At 41.0% G+C, this 21640-nt stretch overlaps 1 protein-coding gene across 1 annotated transcript; it reads right to left on the bottom strand.

Annotated features, from left to right (window-relative positions):
• Positions 1–3802: 3802 nt before the first annotated feature.
• Positions 3803–20083, bottom strand: TMEM192 (transmembrane protein 192). The gene is made up of 6 exons (XM_054065424.1): positions 19947–20083; positions 16896–17042; positions 12865–13129; positions 10643–10777; positions 6312–6414; positions 3803–3970 (listed from the first exon to the last, which is right to left on the bottom strand). Exons 1-6 carry the CDS (start codon positions 19986–19988, stop codon positions 3847–3849), a joined length of 816 nt encoding a protein of 271 aa, XP_053921399.1. The 5' UTR covers positions 19989–20083; the 3' UTR covers positions 3803–3846.
• Between the last annotated feature and the right edge of the window lie 1557 nt (positions 20084–21640).

The raw sequence follows: 21640 nt of genomic DNA, 5'->3' as shown, positions 1-21640 counted from the left end.
GTACAAGATACTTAGCACATTTCAACATTTCATTTAGAAATTAAAACCCCACATTGTGAAAGTTTTTTCTGTAACTCAATCTTTTGTATTTCTTAAGTGGTCTGAAAACAATTCCTTTCCCACACCTGAAAAACATACACATCGTTTTTTTACAGAGACAAAAAGCTATCAGGGTACAAATTGAATTTAAAAAAAAAAAAAAAAACCAAAAACACCACCACCACCACCACACTCCCCAGAAATATATATATATATATTTTTAACATACAGTTGCAGCATGCATTAGGAAATATTCCTTCTTTGTCATTATTTTCTTACTGCTCTGCTCACAGTCCACCAGATCTTACCAAGTTCAGACCACAGACCTGCAAACATTTATGCATTTCAGGAGCAGTAGTTACATAAAGAGCATCACTAATTTCTTCAGCTGTTCAGGTGCAGATGTACTCACCTGTGTGCAGGTTTGCCACAGCATGCCCACACAGGGCTTTGCAGCAGGACATACAAGCCCCTGTTAGCTAGGCGATACTTTTCATTCTCAAAACATGTCCCCAGTTACTAAGCGCACAGCATGCTATGGATTTCACACCAGACAGCAAGGGTCCAATCTACACTCAGGTGCTGACTCTGCAGGCTCCTGGGCAGGTGCCCAGTCTGCGCTGCTGGTAACGGACCAAGCATTGTTCACCACAACACCCAGGACAAAACCTCATGATGGCAGCAGGTGAGGTTAAGACAAGTGACATGCAACACAACCAGGAAAACCATGACTTGGCCACTGATTTGAGAGCTGAGGCATGCTAGGTACAGTGAGGCCACAGCTGAGTTTTCTTCTTGCTCACACAACAGCGAGCATGCGCCTTACATTGCATTTGAACTCCATTCAGCAAAACGCTTGTTCAGGGAATCCTGCATGCCATACCACCCCACCCTAACATCAAAACGAGCGCATGCAGCCACATGCCACAGGAAGCAGCATCACCACCACCATGTGGGGCACAGGGATGGGGCTGACACCCGCTGGGCATTGCCCTTGGCCACTTAACAGCAGCCCTACTGTGGCCAGAGGTCAGGAAGGGCTCAGGAAGAGCAATGAAGAAGCCAGCTCTCACTTGGAGACCATGCAGGCATAAAAAAATTCCCCCCCCCCCCCCCATAAGCTTAAATCCACTAAGAAATCAAGATGCAGAAATGTATGATAAAGATATTAAAAAAACCCCATGGGGTGACTGCTGCAAACTGTTAATCACTCTTAATTTACAGCTCTTTAGGTACACATGAGGCAGGAGATAATGTGTTCACATACAAAAAAGTACACTTACCACATTCCATGAGAAACAATACTGATGGTTAATACAAGTATGACCTTAAGCAGTCATGAAGGAAAGAACACAAGCAATACCCTCAAAATACAGTAAGGTTGTTCTGCTATTGATACAAGTAGTAGTTACTATTACAAAAAGTGGAATATTTTTTATTTAACTCTGCTTTCACTCAAGTTTCATCTAAGTAATTATATTTTTTGAAAGTCAGGCAGAACATCCCTCTGGTAGCACGCTTTCTTCCAAGCAGTGTCTTTCTAGATGCTGTTCATTATTTCAATAGTATAATCATAGAATAGTTTGGGTTGGAAGACACTGTAAAGATCACCTAGTTCCAACCCCCCTGCCACAGGCAGGGACACAGCCTACTAGATCAGGCTGCCCAAGGCCCCATCCAACCTGGCCTTGAACACTTCCAGGGAGGGGACATCCACAACTTCCCCAGGCAACCTGTTCCACTGCCTCACCACCTTCATTGTGAAGAAATGTCTTGTGTTCAGTATGACCTGTGCTGAACAGACATCTTCTTCTGTAATCACCTCTGGTTGTATAGCCTTTCCCTATCTCAAATGCAAGGTCAAGCAGAGAGCTGGAACCATCTCCAAATTAGCAAGAGTTTGACTGTTGTGAAGTTCATAACACTAAAATTGGTGCTTGGAAAGTAACAGAACATGCATACGATTTCTAGGAAAAAGTTTCTACATATGCCTGCAAGTGGGAAATGTAACCAGCTCTATTTTCATGCACACTACTGATGGGGATAACTCCCTCAGGCCTGATAAAAGGATACTTGCTTTCTAAAAACTCTGAAGTGAGTCTTAGAGGGGTTTTTTTTGCTAGCATTTTCAGTATCACTATACTATGCAGCTTATTGTTCTACCTTGGAGAGAAACAGCATGGCAAGTCTGAAGAGCAATGGAAACTCATCCAACTGTCCTTCTCATAACAGGTTCTGGCTAGTTTTAAGCACCAAAACGATGCTGTGAGAACTTCAGCATAACAGAAAATCTGTACAGATTGCCTACTGGAACAGTCTTCACCAGCTCTACATGAGCTCAGAAATGACAGAATTCACACTTTTTCCTTAGTTGCATTTATTGTGCATGAACTTCACAGTCACATTTTACTGCTTTTCATATAAACTTTATAAATTGATATACACAATTACATCAAAACCCAAGCTCTAAAAGCAAAGACATCTGTATTCCTCATAGGTATACTATAAAATCCTGGCTGTATTTTCAAGAAACAACAGTTAAGAAGAACAGTCTATTGTTGGATAGCAGCAAATACTCCAATCTTTACTTTTCCTTTAAATGAGACAACCCCCATGTTTGTTGCACACTAAACATTTATTTCTAAATTTGTGCACAGGACCTAAGTAGGATGGATCAGTTTTCAAGTACAAGGCCACTCTTCGTAAAAGCCTTGTTCCCAGTTTCGAGTAGTGACTACCTTGTCTCCCCACAGAGGTATCAGCTTCTAAAATAATTCCTGGTCTACACTGGTAGACCAAGTAGAACCCAGAACAGCATGGTTTTCACCAGCCTTCCCAATAAATCCATGAAACAGAACCAAAATTCCTTGTTTCTAGAAGAAGCAGGAGAAGACCTTTGTCTTCTGATGTTTTCTGAAAAGTCAAAGAGGAAAGGACACATGTAATTGATGCATCTAAGATTATCTTTAAACCCATTCAACACAACTTGGTTACTAAATCAATGCAAAAGCTTATTCTCAAGTATTTTTTTATTAAGTTAGCTCAGTCAACTGAGTAGGAATCTTGATTATTAGCTGACACAGACCTCTAGTAATGGGAAAGTCATCAGCCCTGAGGATCCCTCTTGAAGGTTTTAAAGCCAGAATTCTGAACTGCTTAAGTAACTTACCACGACACTGTTTTGTGCAACACATGAGATTTTCTATTCTCAGATATCAAATGCTTTTTTCTTTTAAAATGCTAAGTCGGATGCCAAATTTCCCCACTGGCACAGGCAGTTCTATTCCTTTTCTTGACAAAAGGAGAAAACGTGACTGATCTAGAAAGCAAGTACCTACTTCATATAGGATTATTGAAATATACCACCTCTAACACTGGAAGTAACAAAGGTGACAGAACTCATCTAGTCCCAGCTTCAGCTGAGAAACTAAAAAACATCCTTGGCACTGCTGGATTTTTACAGTGAACAAATTAACTCTAGAAATCACATACTTTGTACTGCTGTAACCTTTAAGCTTCAAACTACCAAAACAGCAACAAGTGAACAAAGTTAAACCATTGCCTTAAGTCCAACTTAAACCACTAGGAATTAAAAATCCTTGAAGCTCCAGAAGTTTTCAGAAGTGATGATTTGAAAAGAGCCAGATGCCCATTTGTAATAGTTTATAGTGTATGCAGAGCTGATCTTTCCAGCTTAACTTCATTTCAAAAATGTGAAAGAAGACCGAAGAAGTCATCCATACAAATCAGTATATTACATTACCTCATGTTCTATGCAGAGCTCCAGCAGCAATTTTCCAAGTGCTGTTAAGTTTTGACTTGCTGAGATGTTAGTGCCAATAGTCTCTTGCTGAGCAGTGCATTGTGTCGCTGAAGATATTCTATGACATCTCCTTGCTTCTCAACTATCTCTTCTAAACTTGAATTTTCCCTTGAAACAGAAATGAACATGGGTTTCAGTAAGTGACAGCAGCTTTCTAACACAAAATGACAGAGCTAATTAATAAATACTTAAACAAGTTGCTTCCTTCAGGTTTTTTTGTTGATCTCAACTAACTGAGGGAGGAAGCCATCTAGAACACCTTTATGTTTAACCTCCATTTTGTACAGGAAGTCAGGAACAGGAAAAAAGTTAGGCTAAACTTCATGCCATGTATTCATAGTCAAGTTACATATTTCCTGCTACACAGTCACAGAAAAGTTGTAGTAGTGTGAGGGTTCTTACCGTTAAAGAAACTTGAAGTTGGTGAACCAGACAACATGCTAGAAACCAAGAAACCCCTGGTACTTCTTCCACATACATTAGTAAGCTTATTTGAACCAGGCATAGTATTTTTACCAAGCTGTAGCGATTATCAGCTTTTTAAGATAGAAACTTCTTGATTAAGCTGCAGTAGCATACACAATACACTACTATATACAGTGATATCCGTCACAGCAGCACAACAGCATCAACACCAAACAGTTGAGCCATTTCAGATCTGCAACCTCCTGTACAGCTATAACCTCTCACTTAAAATATGTCCAGCTCTCAGACATCCATCATTTTACCTAGGACAGTGCCACTTCAATATTAAGTAAAGCCAAGTTAATTGAGAGAAATCCTTAAAACAATTTTGTCAAATCTACAATTAGGATCTTTGAAGAAAACAGCAAGAACAAGTACCAGTGCCTGAGCATATTCTAGTTTTCCCTTACACTTTATTTCTTCCTAACCGACTTAAGAATTTGCCTTCTTAGTACACATGAGCATCTTGGATATTAGAACATTGCTCCTCAGCCTTGCAGCATTTTGTGGAGGAACACCGGCCTTTGAACATAGTTCTTAGTGCTGAGAAGGATAGCTAGAGCAGAAAAAAGCTTAGGTCCAATTAAAAAACTACTGCAGTTAAACTGGAAAAAATGAAGAAAAGTTTTGTAGACAAAGCTTGCAATCTCAACCAGAAATCTTAACCAGTAATCCATACTATCAACTTCAAGCACCAGAAGAGGTCCTGATCAGTAGCTCAGGTTGTAGAGGTCACAGTATTAAAAAACATTCTTATAACCAGGGTCAGCTGAAGGGCTGACAGGATTCACTTTTCAATAGACCTTAACTCTCAAGGGAAAGAGAGTCAGAGTTGTATAGAGCTGAATTAAAATAACTGTTTTGCAATCAGTTCTCACAGGAAGTTTGACTCTTTAATCAAAAATAATCAGAGTCTTTTCCTCAGCTGGTCATTGTTGCAGACTTCTTCCCTGGGCATTTAAGAATTTCTCTGGGGAGAAGCTGAATGAGAAAGGAATGAGGTCCACCATGCATTCAGCATGGTGTTTATATCAAGATGGAAGTCGGACATTGTATCAAAATTCAAGACAACTCTAAATCCTTCCTGTATCCTGAACATCTACTTTCAAGTTCCATAAAAGCATGTGTACGCTGCATTTGTGAACTATTAGTCATCTCTGCACTTAAACTTTTTACTAAGACACAGAAGTAAGTCACACTGTATTAGAAAATTAACTAAATTCTTATATGGAAATCCATGTTAGTTTTGATGATTGTTTGTTGTTAAGTCATAACAGACTCATTTTAGCAATTGGAAGACGTTCAAGCAGTTGGAAGGTACAAAAAGGACAAACAAGCAAGAGTCTGTGTTTGTGAGGTTAATGCTGGATAACTTCTCTGTTTTGCTCAGAACTTCCTTAACTCTGAAGTACCCCACCCACCTTTAAAGTTCCTTCTCAACCTGGAAATATATTCCAAATCCCTTGCTAGAATCTCATATCCAACTGCTGGCATAGAACAAAGCTGCGAAGTTGTTTTTTTCATCTATACGCTGTCCACAACATATTTCCTTCCCTGAAAGGACTGGTGGAAGAACGTAGGCTTCTGGAGGCATACTTTAAGTAACAGAATGAAACACCAGTATCTTTCCTCAAACTCCTACATAAAGTCAGCTAAACCAGATTAAACACAGTTATTTATAGCACTTTAAGGATTCATTCATCCATCCAGCCATAAATGGTCAAATCATTTATCCTCATGTTTCAGGATTTCTGTATCATTATGAATTGCCATTACTACACAGAAAGTACAAGACTGCTTCTCATCTGTGCATGTAAAATGGCAGCCTTAAGTTCTGCAGGAAATTAGGCTATTATTCCTACCTCTGCTTCGGTTGAATGAATTAAGATCTTATGTAAGTCGACATAAAGTAATGCAGTTACATTAGTCAGTCACCTATATGTCATGGCTGAACACAGAGTAAGATGAATACAGAAAATCTTACCTGAAACCAATTTCTGAAGTAATGTGACTAGGGTAGGCATACAACTTTTCTTCTTCAATAATGTCAGGTCTTGGCTTCCCACGATTGAAGTTGCTTATTTTCACTGCAACAAAGTTTTATAGATTAGTTAGAAAGCAATGAGAAAGAAAGCTTTATCACCAGGTTCCAAAAATCTGTAAAATGATTGTAAGATTGCCTTAGTGTTTGAGATGGAAAAACAGTAAGGGAATCAAGGGGTGAGTGAGGAGGGAAGGGAAAAAAAGCAATCCCTCTGCTCACTTCTGGGACAGCTTTGCTTATAAGCTAGTGGTGGTTTGGTGGTTTTCCGTTTGTTGCTTTTTTTCTTCAGCCCCACTGCTTAAAAGTCACACTGAAGGCCTGAATGGGGAAGCTTGAAAACACAGCTCAACATCTGCAAAGGGTAATCTGTCACCTAAGAAAGGATGAGACCTTAGTTGCCTTTAAGAAGGTCCTGAGATTCAGTCTCTAAATTCAGGCTATTAAGCAACATGCCATAAGAAACGTTGTAAAAAGTTTGTATTAGTATCGGGGTCAGAACTTGTAACTTGAAATAGTTTTTTCTGAAAGAGCTTAACCAGACTACCTGCAGTGAGGCAGCAGCTCCTCTGCCTGCTCTAAAATTAGGACAGACTTGCTACAGAAAATCATTAAGTATTCACCCCAGAGTGGCTCTATGATCACCTTCACATTGTGAACCTTGCAGTGCTAGCTATCAAAACCAGAAGTCATTCCTGGGCACTTGTGGAGTTTAACAGATATGGAAGTGGGATGACTGCAGACGGGAGAAGCTGTAAGCACCTTCTGCATTAGTTCTGGAAGCAAGCTGAAAAATATTTGAAGCCATTCAATATCAAATCCTGTTTAAGGGAATGTACCAAGAGATCCAAAGTATGCATTCGGGAGTCTGCAACAATAGCACATTATGCCACATTACCGTCTGGCTTTGTGAGAAATCCACACCAGTGCAGCAGAGAAAGACTGTCTTTACAAGTAAATAATATGACGAGGTTTATTACAGGTCACCCTGCTAAAACAATGCTAAAATCCTCCAGATGTTAACTACAAGTTAAGCTCAAAGGTTAGTTATTTCTGTGACTGTATTCATCCACAAATAAAGCCAAGAAGGAATGGATGTGGAATTCCCAACATTCGTTGTTTGTGGGAATGTTAGTCTTCTTTTCAAGTGATGTTAGAAATATGTAAGGAAGTAATTAAACACATATTTAGTAAACCTTTTAAAACTTGACCCCCTATCCTATCAATAACAAACTTAGAATAGTAAGCTGACATTCAGAGCTGTCTATTATACTTCATTCCATGCACATTTACCTCACTTGAGCAATTTATGTCAAGTCTGTTATAAATCAATCACAGCAACTCCTTGAAGATTTCCAAATCCCTCCCTCTGCATCCTAAACCTGTATATGCATATACTGCCAAACTGAGTTAATTTTAAGAAAGGCAGTAGTATTTCACAGGACATGGGCAACATACATTTCATACAATAGCTGCAACAAACAAGAAGAAATACCTAGAATTACAATCAGGTATTCCATGCTATCACTTCCATTTGTAAGGCGGTAATATTTATATAAAAATAAATCAACTACATAAACCTTCTACAGATAACTACTGGAATGAGGCATAAATGCTTAAGAAATAATTGTTCAGCCATGAAGAAACAATGTATGAACTGGTGCTACCTTCCATCCAAAATCTAGGAGCAATACAATAACGGGAGAAATGGGCTGATCATGAGTTGCTAGTGTAAAGTGACCCTAATCTCTCCATTGTTTCTCAGCTTCATTAACTGATACTATCTTCACAGCAAGTGGTACATGCTAAGTGCTTACCTTGGAGAGGGGCACTGTAACCCTGAGTGGAAGACAGCCCTTAAAGCTATCCTGCTAGAGAAGCTTTATTTTTCCATCCAGTCACATACTTGAGAGAAAAAATATCTACACATCAGTAGAACTAAAGAGTCTCAGACTATTTTCAAAACTAGCCAGATAACATTTGTTTTCCCTCAGCAGAGCTTTAGTTTGATGCTTAAAACATTAAAACATTAAAACCTAAAAACCCAAACAACCAACCAAACCACAACCCAACAATACACACAAGAGACAGACATGCGTGCAGTCTCTTAGCTAACCTCAACAGGTATTTGGATGGAAGGCAAGAAAAACCAGTTACACTGCCCACTGGAAGAGGCAATCTAGGGTGATTGGAACTCTTCCCTAACTTGAGGCAAGTGTTAAGTTACATTAAAATAACCCTGAATTCACACACCAAGCTTTATAGAATGAAGCTTAAACTGTTGTTTTGAGGGTGCTGAGAAATAAGGCAGCTGTTGCCAAAATGAACTGCCTTAGTCCTTCCTAGCAAGAAAGCTCCAGGCTTCCTTCAGATTGGTTCCACGACTGACTGGACGCCTTCAAGCCTCTTGCATCTGGAAAGCAAAACATCACAACTTCCTAGTGTAAGTTGGTTAATGGATTTGATAGACAGAGGAACTGGCACAGTACAAGCTAGGAAACATGATCTTTTGGGTGACATGAGTACAAAGTGTTTGAGAGCCCTCAGGAAGTGCTACGAAGGTCAATTTTCTTGCAATTGCTTATCTTTTTCTGCCAGGTTAAGAGACACACATGTAGTTCTTCGAGCTTCAAAAGGCCTCAGGGCAAGAAACAGAACTGCACTGGAATTCCTGATGTTCTATTAATGTTTTGCAACTCATCTCTTATTCCCCAAGTTTCCCAGGAAAATAAGTATACATACACAAAGAAGTTATAGTCTTCAGCATTCTTGGAATAGTTCCCTAGGACTATCATACTTGTGTTCTCCAGAGGACAGTTAGTCTACTCGAGCCATGCAGGTCCATTCAGAGTAAAGCCTGACAAGCCTACAGCATTCAGGCCTCTGCACAGTTGTAAGAGGAAGACATAGTTTAGAGCTGGAACCTTATTTCTTGCTGCGTTTTCATTTTACTGTTGTTGCAGTATAGTCAAAAATAGATTTTTACTTCCTAGATGACCAAGCTACGTGACAGTATTTCTCTGGTATGTTATTACTAATATAATGACAAAGATTTCTCCTCTAAAAGAAGAGACATCCTAGATTAATTACTAATTACGAAAACACAAAAGAAGTCAGACTAACAAATACTGACTACCACAGAAATGGCTTTCCTTAAGTTTTAAGCTTCAAGCTTCATTCTGTCCTGAAGAAGGTATTTCCACTCTCCTTCCTCCTGTCTGATTTCGAGTCAGGAGCCAAACAAGTTTTGCCCATTGGTTTTATTCCCCCCACCCCAGAGAGACTAGTGTTCCTGAAGCTACTTAGCTAAGGCGTCACCTCGTTTAAGTAATCAAAAAGCAGTATCTTAAAAGCAGGAGTATAATCTAAGTCAAGAGCAGGAACTACATGTCATCTAAACAGACAGACTTAACAGTGAAGATCTCTAGTGTTCTTTGGACAACCAAAATAACTGCATTTTTAGTGTCTTGTGCCTTCAGTGTGTGTTTTGTTTTTTTTTTTTTAAACAGTTATTTTCCTTTGAATCAATGCAAGTCATGAACCCAAGTAGTTTTCAGTGATCTTGTCTTAAACTATTTGGTTGAAGCATTTATCTACATTTTAAATAGTCCTGCAATAGTTTAGTGGAAAGGGGTTTATCAAGTTATGTTACACCAAAGCTAAAAGCAGATAACCTTACAAGCCAGCAGTGACAGTACAAAGCGATGCCTCACAGTTTTACAAAGCAGCATCTTATTTCAGTATTAGCCCAAATTCCAAAAGCCATAATTTTTTTTAACATTCATTAAAGGGTGTCTTCCACTGTAGTGAAAAAGAGGAACTAAAGTTTTTGGGGTGGGACCACGGAAAGAGGAAGAGCTTAGAGAGTAAGGCACAAACACACTATCAACTAAGCATATTACACGTGTTAAACTCAGAAGCAGTTCTGATAAAGCCAGCTAGCAATTACTGCTTTACAGCTTTACTGCTAAAGAGACAAGCTTGTTCACTAGACACTTATGCAAAAACTTATGCTTTATTGACACTTCACTGCATCAACAGCTTTGAGGTAGCATGGAGCTTTTGTTTAGCAGCACTTGGAGACCAAATCAAGCCTGACAACTTCCAATTTGTTTTAGACGCACCCTACTTGTTCTACAAATACAGAATAATTCTGTACTTATAGTTACAGTTAAAAGTCTTGGGGTATCCCAAGTGAGCTACTCTGAGGGCAAACAACAGTTGAGTAGGAGCTATATTAAGTCTCACTCAAGAAAGCAAAAATAACCTCTCACCTGTGTAAATCACTAAGCATGTCAGGGAGCTAATCAGCTCCAGGCCCAGGACTCCCAGGATAAGATACAGGTACACTTTACTGTGATCAGGAAAGGAATGCTGCACTGACAGGATCAAAAGCAGGGAGGCATTACCTGGAAAACAAGTGTTATATTTTACACCGGTAAAAACTTAATTTGCTGTTGAAAATAACTTTGTATTCTCTCATCCCCAGTATTTGTATTAGGCTGCAATATTTCAGTAATACTTTTCTATTACATACCTTAGTTGCCTTTTTCATTACTTTCCTTAACATACATAGTACAGGCTTACAACTGCTGGCAGCAAAAGCAGGTTTCATTTCAATATTTGATTGGAATTGTAAGAGAATGAGTTTTCTTAAACATTTTTCCATCTTAAAAAAGAGCAGGAGAAATATCAATCTCCAGAACTGCCTGGAAACCAATAATTTCCTTCCAGTCCTAAGAGGTCACATCAGCTAATTCAAAGTGAGAGGGCATTTTCCTTCAACTGGTGGATTTAAGTATGCAAAAGAGGCTAGAAGAGCAAGAAACCCAAACACCTTCCTTCCACAGGAAGATACTTGCATAGGCTGCCTGGCTATTATTTAAAACATGCAGTAACTTACAAGGGTAACTGAAGTGAGCATAATTATTCAAGAGAGCAAGTACTGAATTACAGACATAACAAGCATTCTTAATTCTTTATACAGAGCGTGGAATGCTCTTTCCTGTAGAAAAGCTATATATAACTAGTGTCTGGATAAAGCACTAAGCATATTAACAGCATTAATGTAGCTAGGGGACTGTATAGTTTTCATATAGTGTTAGGCAACTGAACTGTCAGGATAGAATTGGTATCAGCGGTGATTAGCCTGGCAGGGATTTTGCAGAAACAAAGACAGCCACCTTCTGAACTACAGAGGTTTACCAAAAGTCTACGGCACACAACTGATTGCACTCGAACATTTACACATGTTTAGTTTGTCTACTAGGGGAGAAGTTGGCTCCATCTAAGACTGAAGATAAGGCTAAATATTCCAGATTATACTGCAATGAGCAGAAATAGTTCTCCTCTCTTTTGAAACACGCTTAAACCCGCTATAGCCCAATTATGTCACCACACTCCAAACATATCTTTATTTTCACAGCTCCATCTAGTGGCCGCAGTCTGAAGTTTTCCATGTCCATCAAACTGACTAGGTCTTCTAGAGACTGGATGGAAAGAGAACTAAGGTTTAATACAGAGCAGGACCATCTAACAAGTTCTGGTGAAAAAAAAGTTCCACTTCGTTTATTATAGAAAAGTCGTGGATTCCCTATCCCTGAAAGTGCTCAAGGCCTGGATGGATGAGGCTTTGAGCAACCTGGTCTAATGGAAGGTGTGCCTGCCCATGGCAGGGAGGTTAGAAATAGGTGACCTTCTAAGGTCCCTTCCAACCGTTCTATGATTCCATATAGAATATTTACAGAGGGAGGCATGATTATAAGAGGCAGGAAAACTGTATAAGCCACTACTGTTCCCTCTTCCTCTGCTATTCCTGTGAAAAATCTCAAATTAGATGGATTTTAGACTTGTTGAAGTAGTTTGTTAGAAAAGCTACACCAGCTAATTGTACAAACACTACTTTCAGCTTCATTGGCCAGTGATGCAATTTGGAATAGAGTTAATACACTCCCATACTCCACCCTTTGCCCATAAAGTAGAAAAAAGCAGTCAGAAGTATAACTGTGTTACACAACCCCACTGACATTCAAAAAATTACTTATTTTAACTGATTTCAGACAGCTGTCAAGCATCAGGCAAGTCATCCGTCTCTACCAGACCTGCTGAGCTTGAAAAGAAGAGAACAGCATGCTTTGGAAGGACTTCTAGTCTTGCCACATGTCCAGCTAGACAAATGTGCATGCAAGTCATGATCACTAGCAACCTAAAACAGACCTTACTGGCTGAACATTATATGTCTCAAGACTAAATGCAAATAATTAGATTTTTTTACTCAACTTCATGCTTTTTTCCACTACAAAGTTATTTACAGCATGCATCTGGCAAGCTAGAGAGGTCCGTCAGGCGGTCCATCTGACCAAAATAAACGTAATTTATAAATGCTTATAGGCAGGTTTTCGGAAATTATATAAATATACATTTATATATAAACTGTTCGCTCTATGTCATAGTTGAAAGCTTTAGAATAAAAAGCAGGAAATCAAGTTCACTTCACCTGTGGAGTGTATCAGCAGTGGAAGCCTTTTTAGATGTCTTGTTGATCTGTATATTGAGAAGTAACCTCTGCTTCTGACTTCACTGTGGTGATGCTGGATGTATCGTTCAAAACAAATATGCAGAATCCACAGAATTAATTTTGCAATGATTATGACAGTCTGCACTTTGAGTGGGTGAGTATAGTTTCCAGGGCACTTATCTTGATTTGGATTAGGGTAAGAACAAAACATAGCTGCTAAAAATGCTAGAACAACAAAAGCAACCTGGAAGAAAAAGGGAAAAAGACTCTTTAAAGTCAACATTTAATTACAAAAAAACCCCTCAAACCTTCGGTAATTTATTCATTATGCATTACTTTCCAAACTGATTTTATTAAGAGTTGAGGTAACATATAAAGCATTAGACACTTAATAAAACCACTACATGTCATTCTGGGAATATACTCAGGACAAATCACTAAGTAGCATGATTGAATTCAAGGAGGACAGCCAGTCTCCAGCTGAACAGAGCTGCAAATCACCACTCTCACCAGAGTTTCCTCTAAATCCATTTCACTGCTCCCAAAGCCTCCCATTCATAGTGAATTCCTTATTTCTGGACCCTCTTTACTATGTCTTTACTCTGGAGTAAAAAAACAAAAAATCAAGTTGCCCTTAAAAAAGGAATCACATCTTTTTTGACTCATTTTATTACCCTTGTTACTGCTCTGCAGAACAGCCTTATCTTATTGGCACAGTCTACGTCTCTTTAAACTGAAATTTCATAATTGGAAAGCCAATCCTTTCCTAAATCAGTTAAGGATAATCTCCAGGTTATAACACGAGAAAAAGAGTTAATCATAATAGTAACTTACAACATTTAATTAACACTAGGTAGGCATCTCTGCCAGTTTGTAACAATTCTTTAGTATATTTACCATCAGATTTTTCCATTTTTGTCAGAATGACCAGACTACAGTCAGATTATATACACACTTATCCTTTCAGACTAGGGCCATTATGCTATAACTTTTCCTGCGTTCTATACTTTTCTCCAAATTTTCAGCATCAGCAGTGATCATCTGCACTCTTTTGGCCAACAAGAAGGCAGTCATGGGGGTATGTTATCTGGGGTATATGTATAAATACAGGGCTTTTCTTTAATATTCATAAAATGTTTGTCATAAAAAATACTGTCTCCACTGTTTCCATTCAGAGAATAAGAAAATACGTTACTTCCTCATCCTGGTGCATTCTACAGAATAGGAACATTTTAAATCGGAACTGAAAACAAAAATAACTCCTACCAATATAGAGGTTCTCACTTTATTTCTGTTTCAATTAGCTTCAAGTCTGCTGAAATCTAATACCTCAAATATATTAATATCTCAAATACCTTAAAACTGTCCAGCATTCTACATCTCATAACTTATAAATGAAACACATCAGAACTGAAGATGGAGGGAAGTGCCTGATTTTCATTTGCTACCTTCTTTTCCATACTTAATTCTAAGAATATCTAAGAGCGCACTTCCCCTTCCCACTCCTTTGAACTTATTTTTCATATTTTTGTCAGTTGTCAAGAAACAGTCTTCACAGACATTAACCCTTCAGAACCACTTAATTACTATTGATATGAACTGCCCTTATCTTGCTCTGATTGAGAGTAGAGTAATTGTGGAGGGAGGATGGAGGAATGATTTTCACACAGTCATCAATATCTAGAACATTAGAGGACAGACAGGGCAGGAGGTGGGAGATAAAGAAAAGGCAATGTGTTACATTATTCATAAGACTATTATTTCAAAGGCAAATTAAATCCCAAATCATCTTGAAATGGGTTAAGTAGTTAGATTAAGTAATGAAACAACAAGGAAGGTTTTATCAACAAACCATTCATTTAATCTATTATTTTACTATCTCCTTTTCTTACAATAATCCATCTAACCCATATTTTATTCAGTCCCTTGACTGGTTTGCCTCTTTAAAATAGTAGCACATCTAGTTATGCTCCCATCAGGTAGCAGGACTTTATTTCAGTACAGAAAATGACCATATTAAACTGAGTCGAGCAGGAATGGCCTAGCATTGCAGCTCTGAGTAGTATCTAAGTTCAGTTTTGTGTATGTGCATACACAGAGGGGATTAAGGAAAGGCAGGGTTAATATAAAGGAATTATTTCTAGCCTGTAAACTTTACACTGCTCTCCAGAGTCTCGTAAGAGTAGCCAGAAGCCTGCTTGGCAAAAGGAAAGCCACTCAAAAATCCAGTCCCACTACTCTAGCATATCCTACCCACATATCCCAGAACTGTATTTCACTAGGCAGCTGTACCTAAGCTACTAAGCAACTATTTGCTGCTTAACCCAATTTCTTGGCATAAGAGAGCGGAGAAGAAATGCTCCAAGTCACATATAAATTACTTCAGAGATGCATTACAATTCTACCATGCAATAGTATGATGGCTTGACTTCTGCAGCTTACTTGTCCCTTTGCCAGGCTTTGCATCAGAAGCTAACCTGATGTCTCCATGTTACAGGTTTGTGCACACTTGCAGAAGCAGAGGGGAAAGAAAACCAATAAGCCACTTTTCCCCATCCATCTTTTCAGCAAGAGACAGCACATACCAGTAAGCGGCAATTAAAATGCTGTATTTTGCCAACATAAAAGGATACTTCTTTTTGCTCTGAGTACCAACTGGGTACTGCAGCAGGTTGAGCAATAGTGGCAAGACTTCACCTGCAAAAGTGTGTGTTGACAGAGGCCTCAGCAGTTTTCTCTCTTCACCTCTCCATTAGCAGGAGAAGGGAAGTGATGGGGACAGAAGAGGCAGCAGTTTCCTAGGATCCAGGTGTCTGACATTTGGCTACATGGATTATGGCAGTAAGGCCCTAAGGCTAGATGGAAAAACATTTACTGCTCTACTATCAATAGGAGTGTCTGCCTTCGTAAGGTAGACTTCAAGAGTTGGTTCTGGGAGAGGAAGGGAGCAAGACGGGACAGTTTCCATTGGCAGTTTTGGTAGTTTATTCACTATAACAGCAGAAGTCTTTCCTAAGTCTACTTGGACAGTTACACATTTCTTATTACTAAGAGGCCTACAAAGCATTTACTTCTGAAATTAGAAAGCCGGGGCACATAGTTTGAACAGCTTTATGGCTATAAGACAGAACTTAGAGGCTGGTACATGCTTTTAAAGTTCTGGCAGAGAATGTTTTGCAGAGCACTGGGCACAGTATTTTTTGTTTGAGATCAAATAAAGCTAGAACTACACACACACATCTTCTGTACTCTCTAGGTTTACACACACTATTTTCAGTTCAGTTTTAATGGCATAATGCAAGTACCACTTCAGTTAGATCTTGGGATTAGAGCTCTTCACCCATCCTCTTTTGTGTTTGGCTTCCACATGCTCACAGCCATCTTCAGCTTATCAAGGATAAACTCACAAATATGCAGGAGCGTCTCTGCCTCTACCAGCTTCGAAAAGGCCTTCATACTATTAGGTACAAGATCTGTCCTTCATCTGTTCTCTTCACCCTTAACCCTCAGAAGCCAGAGCAGGAAGTAAAATATCTGGATTCCTTTATCTCTCCATTCACTACCACGCAAAACCTCTGGAGCAAGTCCACCTTTACTTGTTTAGTTACCATAAGAAATTCCACGTCTTTCCTATGTGATTAAGTTCAGCCTCCAAACGGCATGGCATCAAAGTTATCTTAGCCCTCTACAACTAGTCTAAGCACTTCTACAGGAGTAATATTTTGAGAAGTATATTTCCAACAGCATAGAAAAACCAAGACTTAAAAGGCTTTTCTTTCTAACAGGATGCATCACAGCATGTTAGCGCTGGCAAACAATCAGAATGAGAAGACAACAACTATCATGTAGCTTACACATTATCAAAATTCATTGGCAAATAAGGCTTCTCTGGTTTGGAAGAACAGCATATGCTAATCTCGGGAGATTTTTGTCCACCTGAACAGTAAATTCAGAATAGACAGCAAATTTTCAGAAGGAGATCATGCTTCTTAAAAAAAACAACCTCTTACATGTATCAGCAACAGAAAGTTGGCAAGGAGAACTGCTGGGATAGCACGAAATCTTGGCCTCAGTTGGGAGTGCAATGTATGAGATGAAGTAAGTGGTGCATCCAGTAGAGGATCATCTTCCAAACTCTGCGTTATCTCCAAGGAACCCTGAAACAGAAGGGAAGGGCAAACAGTAGTAACAGATAAGCTCTGAAAGTAAAGTACAAAGTTTTAGCAACTCCCTGTTAGCAAATCAAGGTTTAGGAAAAAGCTAGTTTAGTACCTTGAGATAAGCTCCTAAATTTTAGGTAAACTCTCATCACCTGTTTACATAATAACTCAGTCCCTGAGGAACCCAACACTGATCTACTTCCCAGCATCGAACTGAGCCTCCAGGAACTTCAGTCTTTCAAATACATTAGAAATATTTGAGCATCACTCCTGGCAGGCCACAAGTACTAGTACGTTTATGTGAAAAGGTGGAAAGAGCGACAATTAAAAAGTTTCTCACACACTTTATATAGGTACTGCAAAAATCCTTGATTGTTCTTACTTCTGAGAGGCAATAACGCTGCAGCATACTAGTAACAGTTTCAAGTGATTCAGCCACCCACAGGTGAAAAGGCCTGCACAGTAGTTCAGACTGAACTCAGGCAAGCAAGAGGCAGCACTTCACAGAGGGAAGATGATGCTATTAAGTGCTGAGCAAGATATTCTCTGCCTCCACCAGAGAGCATGCAGCCCTTACTTGTCATGTTGGCACCTAGTATTGGGGCTTTGACTTCACATTCAGCTCTGATATTTTGGTGAGGTAAGTTTCCAGAAGTACCTTTTACTTTTTTATTTTTCTCCAATTAAAAGGTAAAACTAAGAATGGGAAAAAAAAAAAACAACCCAACTTTCCTTGTTGACAAGGAACTTGCCCATGCGCTATGCACGTCTGCTGCTCCCAGGCCAGGACACAGCTTTTCAATACATTTTAAGCTGAACACACACAACCACTATGAATGTTCACATTGTTCAAGTCACCCTCTTAGCATTCTGTTGTGTCCTATGCTACGAGTTGCTTGCTTCACAAGATAAAGGAACTGAAGATCCCCAATCAAATTTTCACAGCTCTTCTCTTGAGCCTTATGAACAACAGCCCAGAAGAACAAGCAGACATGAGCAGACCCCAACCCACTCCAGATTTCTGACTATTCAGAGACACATACAGGGTTCAATGGGGTATTTACCATTTTTGAACAGGAGTATGTCGCTTCTGGATAATAAGACAAGTTGAGAGAGGTAAAGTTTAGGATTACAGCCATGTTATACTTCATATTAACCATGACAATGTGGATTGGCTCTTCAGCGTTATTTCACCTATAGATAGCTGTCCACAGTGAGGGAACTAGTCATCAAGGGATATTGCATTCAGCAAATCAATTTTGGTTTGGTACTGTGAATGCCATGCTTGCCCAGCCATAGAAGAGTGTGAACAGGCCTTCCTCACCAATCTGACACACTAATTCTCCTAGCCTCTGACTGTAAACAAGCCTTGCTGAAATACCTGCCTAGTCAGGTGACCTTTTACTGCAAACCTAAAAGTCTACAAAAGGCAGTCCTCTTACACCACTGATCTAAAATCCAGAAGCAAAGAGTTTAAGGATGTCCTTTGTCCCTCATCCCCCATTTTCAGGGACCAGGTATAATTTTATCTCTGAAAGTAAGGGTGCAAGACCAGCACTCCAGCAACCAAGGCATCTTGCTTCATTACTCCTCCACACAGATTTAATAGTAGAGTTAACAGCTCACACCTCTCAAAGATAGTGATCCTCCTTAGGACAATATCCTCTGTCTCACGGGGAACGCATGAGCTCATCACTTCTGCAGTATCACAACAAATCAGTACAGTCTTTCACAGACAGCTTTGTCAGGACACATCTGGCTATGTTACTTACTGTGAGACCAGCTACAAATCATCTTTGCATCTTAAAATACAGCTAGCATTAGGAAGCAAGCACTGGGTGACAACCTCCCTTAGTACACATCACAGAAAACATGGAAAGGAGAGGAGCTAAGGCAAGGGAGATGATGATCCCATGCAGTCAATCTGACATTAAGAACATCTAGTAAGTGTCCTAATTACATTAAACACAAGCTTCATTTAGAATCACAGAACTGTTTGAGTGGGAAGGGACCTTAAAGATCATCCAGTTCCAACCCCCCTGCGATGGGCGGGGAGACACCCCACTATCAGTCTGCCCTGGGCCCCATCCAACGTGGCCTTGAACATATCCAAGGATGGGGCAGCGACAACTTCTCTGGGCGAGCTGTCCCAGTGCCTCACCCCCCTTATTGTAAAGAATTTCTTCCTAATATCTAACCTAAATCTTCCCCTCTCCAATTTATAGCCATTCGCCCTAGTCCTATCACTACATGCCCTTGTAAAGAGTCCCTCCCCAGATGGGAGGGACTAAAATAAGATGAGCTAAATAAGATAAGCTAAACCCATAGCTGTTAGAAGCCAAAATGCTTTAAAAAGCGGGCCTTTCTGCCAGGACCCGCTGTTACGATAAGCGCAGGTTAAGGCTTCAGGCTCTCGGTACCCGACCCACTGCTAGCCCCGCAGCAGCCCAGCGGCGGGAGGAGGAGGGCAGGAGGGGGCCGGAGCGCTGCCCGCCCAGGTTTCCAGCTGGGACAAGCGGGAAACACCCCGATCAACACAAACACGCCGCGGTCACGCCAGCGCGCAGCCTGTAAACCAAACATTACGCTTACAGCAACCGCCTGGGGATAAAAAGAGCTCAATAAGCTACACCACAAGGTTAGTTATCGCGATTAAAAACAGCCCCTCAACCAAGTCACTCGGGGGCATCCGAGGCATGGCTGGGGGTGAGAGAGAATGGAGGGAACCTCCTCCCTTCGAGGCGGCCACGGACAGAACTCCTGCGCCAGCAGCTGCCCTGGAAGAAGCGGATAAAGCCTTGGGAAAAAAAGCAGCAGAGAAGGGGAAAGAAAAGAGGAAGCGGCAAGCGAGGCGCCCTCCCTGCCGGGCGGCGCCCACGACAGCCCCAGGCCCACGCTCACATTGTCCAGGTCCTGCCGCCGCTTCCCCGCCGCCAGGGCCATCCCGGCTTCCTTCCTCAGCAGCTCCGGCCTTATTTAAACGGCGTCTCCCCCGCAGCACGGCCGCAGGGTGGCGAGGAGCGCACTCCGCCCCGCACAACGCCCCGCCCCGCCTCTGCACCGCCCCGCGCAACGCCCCGCCCCGCGCAACGCATTGCCCCGCCCCGCCCCGCCTCGCCGCCAATCTGTACTCGGTGCTGGGGTGGCAGCGCGTCGTATACTGTGTTCAGTTCTGGGCCCCTCGCTACGAGAAGGATATTGAGGCTCTGGAGCGTGTCCAGAGAAGAGCAACGAAGCTGGTGAAGGGGCTGGAGAGCAAGTCTTATGAGGAGAAGCTGAGAGAGCTGGGGTTGTTTAGCCTGGAGAGGAGGGGAGACCTTATTGCTCTCTACAGCTACCTGAAAGAAGGTTGTGGAGAGGAGGGAGTTGGCCTCTTCTCCCAAGTGACAGGGGACAGGACAAGGGGGAATGGCCCCAAGCTCTGCCAGGGGAGGTTCAGGCTGGACATCAGGAAAAAAATTTTCACAGAAAGGGTCATTGGGCACTGGCAGAGGCTGCCCAGGGAGGTGGTGGAGTCACCTTCCCTGGAGGTGTTTAAAAGGCAGGTAGAGGAGGTGCTCAGGGGCATGGTTTAGTGCTTGATAGGAATGGTTGGACTCGATGATCCAAGAGGTCTTTTCCAACCTAGTGATTCTATGATCCTGTCACACCACCCCACACACTGCCCCACGCACCGGCACTGCACCGCCCTTTTTCCGGCTGTATCCTTTCTGAACTGGGAAGGATGAAGGTGACAGTGTTCAAGTATGTGCATGGTGCGAGTTTCCAGAGCAGCATGTTTGTTACCTGCTGTGTGCTCAGTTAATCCGCTGGTGTTTCTTAACTTTCTGTTTGCTCTGTGTGACCGTCCCTGACTCTTGAGCTCATGTTAGTGAGGATGCTGAGGAGGATCGAAGCCGTAGCAGGGGCTTGTAAACAGCACGATTGTGTCACCTCTAGGCTGGAGTTGTTCTTTGTGTACTGTTTAGGGGAAGCCAGGGCTGTAACCCTGAACAGCTGGTGTGGGTCTGCCTCACATGAAAGAGTGCAAAAGCACCAAAGGGTAAAAGCTGCTTTTGAGGTATGGACTGCTTCAGGCTGCCCCAAGTTTTTCATCTCAGTTTCTGTGACTTCTCATGGGTATCTTTTGTAGAAAAATAGCCAGCTGAAACCTCCCACCCAGAGCATTTATTTTCACCACTTGCATTCATTTGTTCTTGTTTTACATAATACACATACTTAAGAAACTGGGCAACTACCTTAAATGAAAAATAAGCCTTAAACTTGCTGGTTTCAGTAAGATTAAGTCCAGCTCCTGTGATAAGAGCCTAGTCAGTTCCAGTTTCTGAGCCCAAATGTTCTTTTTCCCTCTTCCTTATCATGCTTCCTCTTTTTTCCTTCCTCACAAAAACACAAATCCTACTGATCAGCAGTCAGAAGACAAAGGTTTTCTGTGGCAGTGAGGTGAAGCCACAATTTACTGCTCGCTGTTCAAGTAAGCAGTGTTCTTTGTATAATTATGCAACTTACCTTGTAGTGCCTTTGTCTGAGCTTTTGCTCAGCTTGAAAAGCATAAAGTCTTTATCTTTCTTTGTTTTGCAAGGAGCAACAATGTC

This window comes from Cuculus canorus, chromosome 4 (genome assembly GCF_017976375.1).
Source record: "Cuculus canorus isolate bCucCan1 chromosome 4, bCucCan1.pri, whole genome shotgun sequence".
Lineage (NCBI taxonomy): Eukaryota > Metazoa > Chordata > Aves > Cuculiformes > Cuculidae > Cuculus > Cuculus canorus.
The sequence above is the reverse complement of the archived record's forward strand: the minus strand, read 5'-3'. Positions and strand labels throughout refer to the sequence as shown.